The 17,710-nt window shown below is 41.6% G+C and overlaps 1 protein-coding gene across 2 annotated transcripts in view; it reads left to right on the top strand.

Annotated features, from left to right (window-relative positions):
• Positions 1-11,217, top strand: part of trim44 (tripartite motif containing 44) — a 56,402-nt gene extending 45,185 nt beyond the window's left edge. For both annotated transcript variants that reach the window (XM_083894409.1, XM_083894410.1), the window contains exon 6: positions 8,943-11,217. In XM_083894409.1, coding sequence (XP_083750535.1) covers positions 8,943-9,027 — 85 coding nt within the window. In that variant the 3' untranslated portion in view covers positions 9,028-11,217. The remainder of the gene's footprint in view (positions 1-8,942) is intronic.
• The last annotated feature ends 6,493 nt before the right edge of the window (positions 11,218-17,710 follow it).

Below are 17,710 nucleotides of genomic sequence, written 5' to 3' on the forward strand. Positions count from 1 at the left end.
GTCTCTCATTGTTTTGGCATCTTGAAACACAACAGATATCCACCATCTTCGCTTTGTATGAATTCAGCCGGTGAAAAGAAAAGTTGGCTGACATAATATGCTGCTGGTTGTATTATGTGTGGAATTGAACAGCGCAGCCTCCTGCCAATATGGCGTAGCTCTGGTTCCAACTGTTGCACGACGGGATTGCATGAGCTTTCGCTTATTACTAGGACTCCTATGAAAGCACTAGCAGAAAATTGATTTATTGAATAAAGAGTGTCCATCTTAGCAACGCTATTACTTCACAGACCAAAACAATTTGTGTTCTCTAGTTGGTTCCATGTCCAGTGAAATTCCTTCTACTATCCATAAAACTTAATCATTTTAAATTTTAAAAGAGCCGACAAAGCAAAACCTCGGCATCCTCATCAGTCCAAGAATGTATCAGTTTTTCTTGATGTTGTCTTCATCTTCTCTGTACTGGCTGTTTTTATTATTTAAGGGTCAAAAGCCAGGTTGGGAACTGTAGATACACATAGGCTGAGTCCAGTTTGAAACTGGATTCAACATGTAATTGCAGAAAGCACATTTCCTCATATTTTTTTATCAGATTTTAATTTTAGATATTATTTTTCAACAGGTTTTTTTTTTGTGCACCGGTCAGTGTGGATGTCACAATCAGACAGTTTTATTTCCTGGGGGAAATTAATCTCCCCCAGCACAATAAATCACAATGTAAACAAAGCTAATAATTCTGCAACAGTGGCTGCTGCTCCAATGTGGGCTCTTAAGGGATTTTATGGATTTATCGTTAATATGCCCAGGGAGTTTTGACATCCATATAAATATTTCTGCTATCTTCTGTGGTTGTTTTGTGTGTACGTGTGAACATTAGCATTAGAAAACACTGGATACGGTAGACAACTTTTATTTAAGCTGCTATGTCTCATCTTTATAAACCCCAGGCTCCTTATTAAGTTGGTTAACATATTATGTCTGAATACTTCTGCTGCAAACAGATGCTAAATACATTCATCAGTTGTGTTTGTTGGGTTGTGTCCAGTTCATCCAGCCTCCTATGTCACATCATCAAAACACATCGGATCAGTTCAGCTGATGTGTCAGAGGTTTTAAAGACTGATGAAACAGCTCAACAACACCTGCACAGATGGCAGCACCTGTGCTCCCACAGAATCTTAATAGAGTCCTCACTCTTCGATAACTGCCGTCATGCTCACTGAGGGTATTTCTCTTTCTGCCAGGGTAGGACAGAAGCTCTGGAAGAATATGATATTTTACACAGAAGATGTAAGAGTGAACACAATTTGCATTATAATCTGGCTTTGAAAAGTTGTTAAAGTAATGACCACAAGATTTTCCTGACCTCTCAAGCCTTATCTTTCCATGTTCTTTATTTGTGACGTCCCAGAGACTTGAGTTATTTTCACAATTATCTTTAGTTCCTTAGATTACGTGTTAGTGCCAGTAACTGACAGGTTTCTTGTTTGTCTTTTAGCAGTGAAAACCTGAGCTTCTGCATTTTAAAAGAGACATGGCATGAGATCTGATGTCACAGTGTAAAAGAACAGCAACACTTGCACTATCTAATAAGACAAGATAACAGATTCAAGATTTTTATTTGTCACATGTGGATGTACAAGTACACCCCAGTGAAATGACATTGCAAAACAAGCCCCTCTGTGCAACTGTGAAGTACTAATAAAATAAAATAAAAGTATAATATAATAAAATAAAAATCTAAATTTAGAAGAATTTCCAGATAAATATAAAATATTTACAATACACAAGAAATAAAAAATAAAAAGCAATAAGATGCAATAAAATACGGATCAAATACAAAATTTTCAATATAGCAGCAATGTGGATTTGCTTGTGTTGTGTGTGTGCTGTATTCACGTGGGCATTGATATTTTTCATGTTGTTCTCTTTTAAATGATTAAAGGAAAAATCTTATGGTGATGTTCCTGTAAGCTCTGAAAATTGGGGTCCAATTTGACATGAGAAGCAATGGTCAATGCTGATAATAAGTGTTACTGTCAAATAAAAAAGGAACTTCTGTTCTGTAGATAATTGTAGAATATCGACTTCATACAGTATGTTTAAGATGACATAGATGACATAGACACAGTTCAGGATCCACTTTACCTGTAAATACAGATCATTGCTTACATTATGATATAATGTAAATAGAGGAAAACCTAACATACCCCAAACATCAGGCCTGTGTATAAAAATGTAATGTCAACAACAACACTTGAAGTCATGTCTGGAAGAGCTGTATAACTTTAAAGCTTTTCAAGGGAAACGATCTTAGCATTTATCAAGGTTGGGAAGGATAACATGAGCAGCTCTTTAAGATGTTGTGCCTTGAGGAAACTGACAATTTCCTTTTTATCAGGCGCCAAAACGGATGATTTCAGCTCATACAGAATTAGTAACACCAGCTGTAACTTATTAGATAAACAGATGATTTTTGTATGATGAATTTGTTTCTCTGTTGAAAAGAAATACAGCTTCTTGATTTGTTGTGTGCCACATGACTATAACTAGTGTTATGATTATATCGCCCACCCCCTTCTGAACAGTCGACAGTTGACCGGCCCCCAACTGACCAGGCTAGATGCTCAGTGGCCCCCAGGTCATTTGAGTTTGAGACCCCCGATTTTAATGCTTAAGGGATACTTAATGCATCAACCAATGGTCCATCTTATCAAGAAAGGCACCAGTGACTTGCTGTGCAGAGGACTTTTGTGCACATGTGACATTTGCAGAGGATTCCCCATAGATGGTTCATGATTGTGTTCCAATTCACACATTTCTTTTCTTGGCATTTGAGCCAGAAATAAAATACCTCATTATCTGATAATGGCCTGTGTGACCTGAGGCTCTGAGAATCTAATAGGAACTCCTGAAAAACACATTCGTCATGGATCTTACACATCACCTCTCCATCGCTTGTCCCTTAGCCTCAGCTGCAGCCATTCTACTATGTTTTTATTTAAAAGTGGCAGTTGTGTGCAATTATGTTCTCTAAGAACCAATCAGTAAGCAAATGTGGGTAACTATGTCATTGTTTTAAAAGGTCTCTGTCTCTTTTGTGGCCCTATGAGATGTTTTTGGGCATTTTGGATGATTTCCAAGGTAATTTTATTAAATGTTGGGGAAGGTTATGGTCAGAGTTCTCCAAATCAAATTGAAATCTTTTTAACAGCACTTAAATTGAATTGTAAGCCCTAGAAAATATATGTTGCCCAACAGACCAATATTCAAAGAATTCAAATATTGTATTTATTTTTAAAAGGATGTATTAAACAATCGCTTTTTCGAAATATGTTCGTATAATTTGTAGCACTAATTTGTAGAATTAGTTTTTAAACTTTAAATTAGCTTGCAGCCTTTGCAGAGTTTTGGGCTCCAAACTCTGGGGCAATGTTGATTAAAATATTAAAAATGTTGATTGAAATATCAAAATGGATTAGTGTGGCTGTAGCATTAGCTTCAAGTCCCAGAAAAGATGACGTCACTCCTTGTCAAGGGTCAGGGTTGCTACGAGTATCCTCCGTTTGTTCTCCTGTCTTCACATTGCTGAATGTCTACATACTTCACCTCTTTGAGTCACTTCTTTGCCCCTCTTGGTTTTCCTTCACATTCCCCCTCGTTAGGACACATCCATTATTTTAAATTGCAGCTGGCAGGATCATCACGGTGCAAAGTGCTAGGAAGATCACATGGGTGCTCTTAAGGAAAAGTGTGCGCAGGGGCTATTTCTAAATTGCACATCCTTAGATGAGGCTCTCAGATGAAAGGAAGGAGCATAAATCCATAGAGAGAGAAAGGGAAGTTGGCAGCAGTCGAGAGATAAAGATGTAAACCTTTACAGGACAATGGCAATTAGATTTTGCAGAGCATTAGCTCAGACATGTTAAATGACCCATAATAACCTTTGGTCTGACTTTTTTCAAATTAGGTTGCATTCTACAAATCAATGACTGTTTTCCTCAGATCATTATGGTGCTACACTCTTTTATGTGATATAATATTCCATATGACAGTCATCTCCAGTCACAAAGCTGTTTGTAGTGTTCAATCATCCCACAGAAGTGACACGTTTTACGTCATTAAGTGGTGACAGAGTGAACTGTCTCACTGGGAAGTAAAGGCTAAGAGTAAGGGTCTATCAATAACCGTTAAAGATCTTCTCTCATTAGACCAAACCTCATTGGCCCTCAGGGCTTGAGAAATGGTTCCTGTCTTCCTGGGAGGGAGCACACTTAAACAGCATCACCACCACTGGAAATGCATATATTCTCATTCAACCTGTTGGCTTAATCGAGAAAAAACCTCGCTCCCCTATCACTGACTCCCACTTTGCTCTTCAGCTGCTCCTTCTCCTCCCATTGCCACTGCAGCATGATTATTCATACAGCAATGAGGCTGGGTCGAGTTCGCAAGGCTGCCACAGCTCAAAAGGAGTGGATTCCAGTAGCTTCTCATCCAAGAGCAGGGAATTAAGTCGAAATCAGAATGTGGACTGCTCCCCTTCTTGGGCTGCAACAACTACAGTTATTGGTTATTTTCCTCCATGCATAAATAGTCACTTTTTTATCTGAAATTTGGATATATCCTGTGCTGTTTCCGTCTGGATGTGGCCACCGTCGCTTCCTCTAGTTTCTCCCTCCCTTTAGTTCTAACTAACAAAAATTGACATGTTCTAAAAAAGGGAAAACCCTCCCTGCCGTCATCACAGTGACGATGCTTGAACGATACGTCGTGCAGCCCTAGTTCGACTAATTTCGTCTTTTTGTGGTGACCCGGATTTTTTCCACATTTTTAAAAAAGTATTTTAAAGGGACACTGCGTAGTATTTATGGGTTTATATGACCAAAAAATCCACGTTTGTATACATATTATGTGCTCCTGCATTGTCTAGTCGCTGTATAATATTTTTTGTTTCATTTCCGTAGTGTTTCAAAAAGTCATGTAAAATAACATGGTCGCGGGCCGCTGTTGCATTGCCACGACACCATGTTTCTACGGGAGCCTGTATAGACAAACCCGAGAGAACAAAACGAGCGTCGAGGCGAGGCTGAAAGCGGATCATTTTACGAGTTTAGAATGGAGGACCACATGATTTTACAGCGGATAAAGGAACACCAGTACCTGACCGTACGCCCGCACCATGGAGAAAGACGACGAGGACGTCATTTGACCGGCTGAGGATACCGTAGCGCTCAGGGAAGGGAGGGGGTGAGCAGAGGAGCAGTTTGTTGTTGTAAATGTGAGCCTCTCCTCTAGATGTCACTATAAACTACTTACTTTACCCTCTAAAACTTTATATAAAGCCGTTTACCGAGGCCCAGACAGAGATTTCTGCAGCAGCCCTCCTAATCCCTTAGCTCACCACTGTCCACAGAGCGTGGTCACACCAAGGGGAGGAGGAGGAGGCAATGATCGGTCCTGATCAATAATACATCGACTGCATTAAAGCTGATGAATAAGTCATGGATGGAAAGAACCCAGTCGCAGGACACACACACACACACACACAGAGCAAAGTGATCTTTTACTAAGGCCAGGGAAGATGAACATTCAGAAAAAAGAACAAAGCGAGGGCTTTGACTTGTTGGGAAATTTATTACCCACCCACTGACATTTAGTCATATACTGAAGCTCCACTCTGTCTTTTCTCTCATAGACAAAATCCTGCCATTCTCTTGCTCTCTTCTTCTCTCTCTCTGTGTAATGGCCTTTTTCCTGAGGGTGGAATAAATAAGTTAATACATCCGTGTGTCCTAAGGCTTAGCAGCGGCCATCTGAATATAAATAGTTCATTTGCCACAGTGGAAGCTTTGCTTTGTACCATATGAATATATTTTTGTATGTTTTTTTTCTCTCCTCACAAAGAGCGGGTTGACTGTTTTGGTTGACTGGAGATGCAAGAAGAAATTGCCTTACACAAATAAAAATCCGTCGACATTTTTACCCCAAATGCTGTGTTGGACGGGAGGGAGCTGAATGCTGAATGTGAGCGCGCCGAGCCTGGCTCAGCTTTAATGCAGACTTTTGTATGCTGCACTGACAGCAAAGTGCGAACAGCCTGTACGATGCAGGAGACAATTTGAATACTGAACGAAGATTTGCGTGGCAAATAAAAATACAGGTGGTCAATTTGCCAAGGCTTTGAAAGGAAACGGCAGTTATTAATAATTGCTGTCTCAGATATTTACTGCAACTAACCCGATATAGATGCGTACAGTGTCCAATATTGTCATTTCTTTGGGCAGTCCATGAGTTGTACTTGTTGCCTCGTGATGTCTGGCACTTTCTGTTGTCGCAGCCTTGTGAAAAGGCTAAAAAAATGTTGTTTATAGTGTGGCCTCCAAGTAACTCTGTTAAAGCTTGAAAGGCTAACAGGACTCTGCTTATAGCTTTGCTCTGGTATTATAGCTTGCTTTCACCCATGCACACATTAGCGACTGCTCTTTGATGAGACGCCCTGTTGCGAGTTATTGTTGTGCGAGGATGTGCTCCTTGAGGAGGAGAGGAGAGGAAGCTGCTATTTGTTTCTGCCAGCAGAAGTATGTCAGACGGAAACACTCGGCGGAGCAGAGCTCAGGAAGATATCGCTGCCTTTTAACCAACACGAAGGAAGTAGACACTACGCCGCATATGGCAGAGGAATTGAAACATATGTGCTGGAGCAGTATTGAATCAAGAAACAGAAGCATCAGAGTGGCAGAAATGGATGTATGTGTGTCCTTGACAGAGACAGAGGGCACAGAAATGCACAGAGTGTAGGAAAATCAAACTGATTCATCTGGAATTTGTTTTAATCCTGCATGATTACCTATTTGACATAATATCAAATTATTATTTAGTTTCTAGGGATGCCCAGTATTAGATGTTGGTTAAAAACAACAGTAATTTACAATGCCAAATTAATCTATAATTATAAAAAAGATATATAAATATATATTTAAAAAAAAAAGTAAAAGAATTCATTAAATCAAAAAACTTTCCACATTGGAGAAATCTAATTGAAATGCAGCACTTCAGAGGCTGACTGAAGTATGTCTGTTTCTTTAAGTGTTGACATTGGGTGTGTCTGGCATGGTGAGAATTGCGATTTGACTGATGCCATGTTGAGGTTTTGTCACCTCCAACCACGCTCCTATTGAACGACACCATCTGTCAATAAAGCTTTCACTCGCATGTGCCGCACTTAATCGTCTATTTTCCACTTAATGGACAAATCATTTATGAAACTGACAGTTCAGTTGAAGAAGAACCTAAAAACCATTAACTCCTCAGGAAGATGTTTACTGACATTGTTAATCAAGTGAGAAGAAGAAGAATTTCCCCATTTACTTTCTCAGGGAGCCCCCCTGGTGGCTATTCAGTATATTCATATTTCCTGGTCGGCTTCACTGAGCAAACCGGAAGACTACATCCACTTTTTACATACAGTACATGGTCCTGGTTGGCAATGTTGTTAAAGCAAAGTAAGTGATGTGTCGTCCGCAAATGAGCCAAATCTTTGAGTCGCTTTATTTTGATGGGCACACACCGTGCGGCCAATCCCATGCGAGGACAGACTATCATCATACCATTATGTAAAAATAAAATTTTAGCCTAATTACTAAATTAGGCTTCGAGTGATACTAAATGAAGGGCCATTTGGGAGCCAGAGAGGCGACTTTTCTCAGTGAGCTGAGCCAAAAGAGCCAAATCTTCCTCCCATCACTAGACGACAGCCTTGTCCATGGGCTAGATTTGGCCAGTGTGCCGATTGAGCTTTGGGTCATGAATGCGGTTCGATTGGGTAGCACCTGTGTCGGAATACTCGAATCACATAATGTTAAAGGGTGGTGCTCGCAATGATTTAAAAACACCTCTTGACTTGTGCCGCACGGGGGGGCATCTCGGCCAACACTGCCCCCATTTAAAGTGAATGTGCAGCCTTTCAGTCGATGCCTCTACTTCATTCATGTAATGACCTTAAGTGTTTGCAAAATACATACTGACGTGTCGTCTTCTTAAAGTGGATATGGTGCTGTCGATTTAATGCAGGGGGTATTATAGTCAGAAAGATGGAGGGAAGTTAGGTGAGAGTGTTGTTGCCGAGGGAGGAGCGGCGCTCTATCACCCTCACGACACTGTCCAATTAGAGCATATGATTAGTGTGGACTGTCTCAAGTGGAAATGAATCTATCAGCCGGGGCTCGAGTCGCTACAGGTCCCCACAGTTTAGCTATCACTTTGTCTTTGCCACCGCAGGCCTGCTAATACAAAACGGACAGAATGGATGATTTCTACTTAAGGCGTAGCTTGATTGAAGGTGATTACGTATCACAAGAGTTTATTTTGTTTCCATGATGGGTGTGCTTGGCAGTGGGTGTGTGTTTGTTTGTGAAAGAGAGGGTGATACCCAGTTCCCGTTCCTATCAGAAAGCCTGTTTAATTCCAGTTTCTCACCAGCGGAATTGTGTTTGATTGCCATTCATTCCAAGGTCAAATGACGCCGCAGTGCACACTGGTTTTTATTAGCTTCGTTTCTAATTAGCGTTAGTGGGGGCACATTACGGGGGTGAACATGCTAATTTCTTTTCAGTTTGCTAAGGGCACAGCATTGCCAGTGCAATTCTATGATGCGCATTCATCTGTGGCTGCTCGCCATAAATGTTAGTAGCTAACCTTACTTTTTACAACTTAGGTCAGCACTTAATATTTTTCAAATCAATCACAATTGAGTGACCAAAGTAAAAGACACACAATAGTTACCTCTGTAAAATAATCAATTATAAAAGCAACCTATGTTGTTGTTTTTTCACTTCCTCATAATGTCAGCATCCCAGGTATCATCCCAGGTATATCTGCTCATTTTAATGTGAATGAAGCTTTTAGAGGATTGCGTATATCTGTTTTTCTCTGTCTTTCAGACTACAAGAGCCGAGGGCCGACCCCCTCAGCCCTCAAGATTTTGAGGACGATGATTCTGGCCCATCCATGGACCACGCCCCGTGATACCAGCACAGCAGAATCTTCCTAAATCCACCTGTCCTTCAGTGTCTGCTTCTGCCAGCTGTCAGCCTGGCCCTCACTCTGTCAGCCATCTCCTTCTTTACCACCCTGTCTCTCCCTCCCTCCCTCTCTCCTTAAATGACCTTGAAGAAGGCTGCTGAGACAAATATGGATGGCCAATGTCTTTTCTGTTTTAAAATCTTCTTAATTTCTTTCACTACCTACCAACTTTCTATAATTGAGGCATGCAAGTCGTGTGCAATCAATTATCATCAGGCTCAATTTTCACAGCCAAGCACATCCTTGGCTTACTGGCGAGGCTGGCTGAGTCAGAGAGAAAGGAGGCCTGGGTCGGCAGCCGAGCGGAGCATCTGTTCAGCCCAACAGATGTGAGGGATGGGAAATATCTGTACCGCTGTGAGCTTCACTCTTCATTTATTCGCAGTATCATTTTCATATTGTTGTTTTGGCAAAAGCAGAGGATGCGCTCAGAGATGCGTGGGGAATGTCTGTCAGATGCCACAGTGCCTTACATCAAAAGTATTTACTACAAAGATTTTTAAGGGTTTTATATTTATATAACAACAAAGAGAAGGAAATGTAAATGACTTGTGTTTTGTACTGGATTTTTCGGTGATCATGACACTCTGCCCTACCTGCTGATTCTTTATGATCTTGTATATTCATGTCATGACTTTTTTCCTGTGCCTGTAAAATCCACGCTTCACTTCATTGGATATATCTGTGACATATTATGCAAAATCAACTTTTTTAGCCCTATCAGTCAGCAAAGTGTGAAAAAAGATGACGTTGTGGTCCTCTTTAGTCTAAGTAAAGGAGATAAAACATTCGATGTTCACTTCCGCGCTCATTGGGACGTCACAAGACTTGAATTGTCCACGAAAAGTTAGATTCTTGGCTCCACAGTGCAGCACAGAGTTCTACACAAACTTCCATCCTCAGAGGATTTATCTGTCCAGTGGATACATGTTATATATGACGGCAATTTGCCTGCTAGAGCTTGCAAATTATCACTTTTCCAAATGCTAACTGCTGTTAGCTCCCAGTAGCCTCTGTGGCTGATGTCATTTCCTGTCTCTTAATTTTCATTTTACTTTTTTTTAAGGTGGACCTAAAGAGGTACTACTAAACAGAGCGTTCTGGACAGGGCTGTTTTGGCAGGGTGATTGAACTGCTGTGGTGCTTCATGTCACAGACATGTTCATTAGGACACCCGGAAACTTGGTTAACTTGGAGAAATAGGGTATAATATGTCCCCTTTAATACATACAGGCATGAACCTACTCAATTCCAAACTGAGCGTCAGAAGGAAGAAGAAATGTCACCTTAAATCTGACATCATTGTTGGTGGCTGGTCTGAGTTTTTCAGAAACTGATGAGCTACAGGGATTTTTTTTTATCAACAGCCATGTCTAGGGTTTATAGAGAATCGTCCGAAAAAGACAAATGATCGAGTGAGCTGAAGTTCTCTGGGCAAAAAAATGCCTTAATGTTGATGTCAGAGATCAGAGGAGAATGGCCAGACTGGAATGGCCAGAGTAACTCAAATAACCACTTGAAACCACTAAGGTCTGCAGAAGACCATGTCCTGTGTACCTAATAATAAAGTGGTTGGTTAGTCCATTATCAGATGCGGGGTACGTTTTGATACCTATTGATTAGTAAATGTTGCTGAGCCTTTTTCTGGTGAAAATCAAACTGTAATTGGACTCTGCAAAATAGCTTTCTCTCTCAGCTTCAGTTTCCCGTGTAAAGGCTCATTACTCCTGGCTTAATCTGCAGCGCGTGACAGATTACTGTCCACTACTTTGTACCTTGACCTGCTCAGCCATCGCATTCACTCACGATGTACCGCCGCAAGCCTGTCTGTATCAGCAGTTTGTTTTAATGTGATTGATCGTGTTGAGACCGTCGCCCACTTCCCCCCCCCCCCATTGATCGGGTTTAACAGAGAAGCCTTCGGTTGCTCTGTTGAGTCTTTTCTTAGTGGGTGTTGTTTCATCTAAACTGGGATGAAAAAAACTAATAGATGTTAGACATGTTTGATAGCGTTACTTCACAACTGCAGTGATGCACTAAAATGTGCTTAAGGGGAATGTTGGTGAATCAGCAGCCTGTTGGAAAATCTCCAACAGCTCTTTCTTTATTCTTGTGTAACAGAAGTCTGACTGTCAACAGTCTCTCTGATGTTTTTTTAGCTTATTTTTTTTGTCTTAAATCTATCAATAAACGGCCAGTGTCTCAAATTTGCTTGAAGAACTATGTACTTTATTTATAAGTTGTAAATGCCTGAAAACCACCAGTCATCCTAGACTCATTAATGAGAATATCTTGAACGTACGTGGACGGAGAGAGGTGGAGAGGGAGTCTATAGAGAAAATTCAGACAGGAAGGGGGATTTCTAGTTTTCTTTCATTAAAATTCAAAGCGGCAACCCGTGCAGATAGGACTGGGAATAAGAGGTTTGGGAGCAAAAAGGGGGACTGGAGCACGAGAACTCCACTGGGTCTCTGCTTCTCTGAACATTGATTTAAATGCAGACTGGGTTCACGCCTGCAGACCCAAACCAGCTAGAAACCACTATTCTTCAAGTCACAGCCACAATCAGAAAGCATTCTCATACTCGCAGTATGTGGCACACGGTGGCTTCACACCTGTTCTCTTCCTGAGCTGCTTCATCCGTTCCATTAATGACTTCTCAGCATGCCTTATCTCTGCTAATTGACATATCGACAGAGGAAAAACTAATTCAGCTGATGACCACTGGAGTCTCGGTGGTTAAACGCCCGGGTTGGCATTCTCTTGTGCCTGTACAGAAATAATGGGGCCTAATGATTTAGCACATGAGGCATCGATCGTCAGGATTCCCTAAGTCGCTCCTGAATGATCAAGCACCAAAACCCTTCAATGATTTTGTTTGTCTCTGTAAATGGATTTAAACGCACGGCATGTGATTTATTTCCCACCAGGGGACTCTTTCTTTCTATCGCACTACTAAATACACGGTAAAAAGAAGTCGGGGGAGAATCATGGCATTATGAGATTGAACTCATTTCCTGATTCATACGTGTTTCCTGCTGGTCAAAAAAAACTGTTTTTATCCTGTTTTTTTGTTTTTTTCAACAGTGGGAATGTGTTAATGCAGCATTCACACCCAGGTCCAATAACTATTCAATGCACACATGCATTCATCATTTTCAGGGTCCGATCAGCATCAGTGGGAACCTTGGAGAATGAGCTAATTTCTTCTTCACTTGATCTACTTTTGCCAGAGATGTACCATTTCCAGTGCAACACCACATGCTCTGCTGGCCTTTAACATAGCCATTAGACACTAATCAGTATCTTCTACTTCACCAGTCACATCATCTGAACCAGAGGTGTCAAACATGTGGCCTGTGCGCCAGATTGGACCCTTTGGTAGGCTGGATCTGGCCCACAGGCCATTCATAGGATGAATTTGTTAAAATTTCACTTTATGAATAAGGTCTAATCATAATGGGAAATACTATTTTCACTTCCAGGTACCTGTGACTGTGTAAATGTTTAGGCATAATATTGTTGAAATTGCACTTATTTTTCTTCAGAAAATGTTGTTTTGTACCAAAGATACTTCATTGAATATAGAACAAAGGTAAACAAATTCAGAGTTCTTGTTAGTTGCTGTTCTCGCTCCACTTGACTTGATCACAAAACATTCAGCTTTTTTTAAAGGTACAATATGTAGTATTTATGGGTTTATATAACCCAAAATCCACTTGTTTATACATATTATGTGCTCCTGCATTGTCTAGTCGCTGTATAATAGTTTTTGTTTCATTTTCGTAGTGTTTCAAAAAGTCATGTTAAATAACATGACCGCGGACCGCGGTTGCATAGCCACTGTTAGCAGCGAGACGCCATGTTTCTACCGGAGCCTGTAAGGACAAACGCGAGAGAACAAAACAAGCGTCTCTTTACTTGTAGAGGAAGTCCCACCTCCACTCTCTCCGCTTCGTCTGCTACGGCCGCGGTAGCTCGCCCTCTCCCTCACCTCACGAACCTCATCTGCTGACACGGAGAAAGACGACAAGGACGACATTTGACCAGCTGCGGATACCGTAGCGCTCAGGGAAGGGAGGGGGTGAGCAGAGCAGCAGGTCTTTGTTGTAAATTTCAGCCTCTCCTCTAGATGGCACTATAAACTACTTATTTCCCCTTTAAGTGTTACGTGCATGTTAAAAGTCAGATTTCTGACAATTATTCAGTTTTCTTAATGTCATGTAAACATGTTAGTCTGATTAAATCGAGTTAGTCTTAGTCATACTATGATACCTAGCTATTGCGATTCATAGTCCGATTACTCCTGCTCGTATGCGCTTAGTCGGACTGCAGTTGGACTTCCTCCCTAGTCTTTGACCCAGACAGTAACCACAAGAGCACTGCTCTGTCTAATTTGTATCAAGATTAACATGTACAGCATGTACGAAACACACAGAACCACAACACGATCCATCTCACTGTTCATCTCGCTGTTTGTTTTTCTGTGTTGTAAATTTCAGCAGGAATTTTATTCAAGATGCACAAGCTTATAGAGAGATATAGCGCCACCTATGGAGGCGGAGTCAGACGTACACAGCCAATAAATCGTGTTTCTCCTCCGGATGTTTACTCTGACTCGGCAAGTTTTCCCATTGTCTGTCTTAGTCGGACTAAGGCCTTAGCTTGATTAAACTGTGCATCTGAACGTATACTGAGTGAAAGACCTGAGTGAACTTCCCCTCGCTCACTGTTTGCCACTGAAGAGCATGACGTGACACCTCACTACAGCTGTTCTGAACAGATCATCAATGGCTTTTTCCGTCACATGTCACAAACACCAAGTGTTTCAAAGTAGAAGCATTTCTGTTCCCTCTTTCCATTACTGTTTGTGGCAAAGCTTTTATTGTGAAACTTTTGCAGGACCCCCAGCAGATGCAGAAGTTAATAGAGTCCTGGCATTTTATTTTAATACAGAGTGCAATTTAGAGCGTTTAAAAGCTTATTATTTAAACCCTTTGTAAAACACGGCGACCTAAATGAATGAAACATCCCGTTGCCTTGAATATGATTACAAAGTACGGGTTTTAAGACAGTTGGAAAGATTGAATCATGCTTTTTTAGATATTTGAAAGCAGAAATGTTTCAAACAGCCGTACAACAACATACGAGCAAACCTAGTCTGTGACTTGTCATTATGCCATCATCTGTTGTGAGGCCCAACCTGATCAAAGCAATAATAGCACACTGAGATGTGGACGGCGTGGCCTGTTGAGGAAATGGAGAGGAGATCGTCTGATCTTTCTTATTTAGCCGAGGAGACCACAAGCGCTCACTCAGGTTGTTGTTTTTTTTCCCCTCCACAGCCAATTATACCTAGTGCTCGTCCAGGTTCACTTGACCGAATCACAGGAGGAAACACGAAAATAAACACGAGCACAGCTGTGAGGACCTTCTCTTTACTGGTGTGCAAAAAAAACGAGGGACAATTTGTGCAGTTTTTATCGACGTGAATTAATTGCTTCATCGGTCGTGTGATTGAATTAGTGACGTGACACGCTTGCCTAGTGGTGATGGAGATTTGGCTGCTGCCTTTAACGGCGGCCGCCTCCCTCTCTCTCTCTGTGTCTTTTCTCTGCCATCATTTTCAAAGACAGTTAGAGGCTGTAGCTTCGCAGTAATGGAGCCGCTCCACCAGCCATCGGGCCACCACAAGGCGCCTTAATGATCCTGTTTCTAAGTGTACATGAGCTCAGAGGAGAAAAAGGGATTTTGCCTAATAGCAGCAGCCTCAGTGTGTGTGTGTGTGAGAGAGAGAGAGAGAGAGAGAGAGAGAGAGAGAGAATGTGCACCAGCCTGTGAAAAATGACATTTCATTTGCAGAGAGCCGCAGCTCCTCCCCAGATTGCATGTTCTTATCATTCAAAAGAATGTATTACTTGTCTCACAAGCAAATGCACTTTTTTTTCCATTCATCTTTCACCCTTTAGCTTCACCACACACACACACGCACACATACACACACAATAAAAAGGTGTTAGATTACAGGTTTTCCCATTTCCCACAATTTGCTTTTGGTTGAAACACCAGAACGTACGATTTCATCACCTGACATCACATGTGCTGGTATGAGGGGCTTTGATACTGTATCCCCCCGTGGTGGCTTTTGTGGCTCTGTGGGTGTGTGTGTGTGTTTGCCATGCATTTAGATAACAAAATGGAATTGGTTTGTGGGTGAAATTAGCGTTTAACGTTGACTAAAAATCAAGGGCATCTTCATCCTAACACTTGTGTGTATCTTCAGTCACGGACACCTCTTTCTCTCGAGCCCTGCACGCTGAGCGTAAATGAAATGGAGTTGAAGCTAAATATGAAAAGCAAATCTATTCCCAGCTGACGGGAGGAGGTGATGCAGATTGCGGACCATCCCGCACTGACTGACTGACGGCAGGCATCTGTCAGAGGAGGCAGGTACAGACAGCTGTCTGGCAGCTGCAGCTGATGAACAATGACTGGGTGGAGACGAGACTGGCCAGGAAATCCATCTCTCCCCTCGACAGCCTCCATCACTCTTACATCCCAGAGTCGGCAAAGACATCTGAGGGCTTCTGCCTCTAACCTCTGTGCAATCCTTTTCTGGCTGAACGTCCTGCTCAATCACTTGTAGAATAGGATGTAAAAGGAAGGAGACTGAGGGGATGTGATCAGAAAAGAGCAGCAGATGGTACCAGGGTTTACAATGAGGATTAGAGTTTAAATTTCAGCTTGCAACAGGGAGACATAAAACTGGTCACATGCGAAGGTAATAGAGATCGCAATGCTGATGGGTTTTGTGTGCAGTGGGAAAAAAAAATAAAAAATAATGCTTGGTTTCCTCCAGCTGATAATAGAACGTGGCTCTGAATAAAATGAACATCCCCGCACAGATAACACCTACTGCTGTTGCTTTTGGGAGCTGCAACACATCACACCCGCTCTGTCACGGCTCCGATGAATCATCCTCACGACAAGGATGAATGTAGAATACTGAGAAGTGGGTGGCAGAGTGTTGCATTTGCAGGCTCGCTCTCCAAAAAAAAAAAAAAAAAAAAAATCTCTGCCCTGAGGTATATGGAAGGGAAAACAATGTATGCAGGGTGTCAGAATGTTAGTTTTTGCTGACACAGAAATGGCTGAGTGTGCATAAGTGTGTGTGTGTGTGTGCTTGTATTTATTAACTCTTAAGGACCCCTTTTTCTGGCACCAGTGGAGACCAAAACCTGGTCCAAATAATTACGTTTAGGGCTTTTATTTGAATTGTGATGAGGTTAAGATTTGGGTTAGGCATTAACTGACTTCCAAATAAAATGTAAGTCAGTGACAGTCCTTAAAAGGATTTGAGTGTGTGTGTGTGAGGGATTTCTTTAACATCCCTTAGATGTAGGTTTTTCCTGTTCCCTTTCAGAGGAGTTTGACATCCACCCACGCTAACTGTTCTCCAAAAACCCTGGCAACTCCATTTGATCCAACCCTCCCCTTGTTTTCCCTTCCATCTCGTCCTCGCTCCTCGTCCCCGCTCATGCCTCTCATCATTCATGCTGTGTACACAGTCTGTCCCTCTCTGCTTGCCCAGGCTCCTCCGGAGCTTGTTAATTGCGTCCGTGACACAGGTCTGTGTGTGAAGCAGCAGCGGTAATTGCTCTAGTCTCGGCCCCGAGGAGAGGAAGGGTGCGGCCGCCTGGCCTCCGGGGTCTGCCCCCGAGGCTGCCAGATTAGATGCATGCTTCCAGGTTTGATGAGATGGATTGCGATCTGCAGTTTCATCAGGGCCCTCGATAAATATATAAGTTGTTTAAAAAACGCTGGATTTCCTGTCCAAGGCACACAAATCTTTGTCCATAGACTCTCATTATAAATAAATAAACAAGGTAAAAGGCAATAAAAGGAATAAAACAACAAGAACCCTAGTCTAACTAGTTTTGAACTGCTTTTTAAAGATTTCCACAGTCTAGGTCTGCAACCTTTAGAATTAAAAGAGCCATTCTGTCACTTCTCCACCCAAATACAATCAATCTGGAGCCACAAAAAAAAAAAATATTTGACTCTTAAAATTAAGTTAAAATCATGTAAGTTTTTATATATATATATATACTGTATATACATATATACTATTTTTAAAGAACTACAGTTTGGCCCATTTATGACATTTTAGAACTACAAAAAAAAAACAGTTGACACCTCTTATAAAGTGTGGGGGAAAAGAAATGAAATGAAACGATTTTATGTAGTTTATGCCTGAGGAGAAAATGTCTCCGACTGTGTACTTCTTCATGTACACATTACTTTAATTCAACAGCCTTTCGGGGGAGGTTTTTCAATATCGCATTTGACGTAGACATCGAATGTAATGCACAAATAATATATCAAAAAAATAGGACACTTCAAGGGGCCACTGCAGAGGGGCTGAAGAGCCACATGAGGCTCTGGGGCCGCAGGTTGCAGACCCCTGGTCTAGGTGCTTCGCGTCTTGAAATGGGTTTTTGGGACCACAAATAACATGTGACCTGCTGACCTCGGACTCTAAGGAGGAGTTTAACTTTGCAACTCTCTAAAGGTTAGGCTCAAAATGTAAAAATTCTATTTCTAAAATTCACTGGTAACCAGTCGC

This window comes from Microchirus variegatus (assembly GCF_963457635.1).
Source record: "Microchirus variegatus genome assembly, chromosome: 8".
NCBI classification, from domain to species: domain Eukaryota; kingdom Metazoa; phylum Chordata; class Actinopteri; order Pleuronectiformes; family Soleidae; genus Microchirus; species Microchirus variegatus.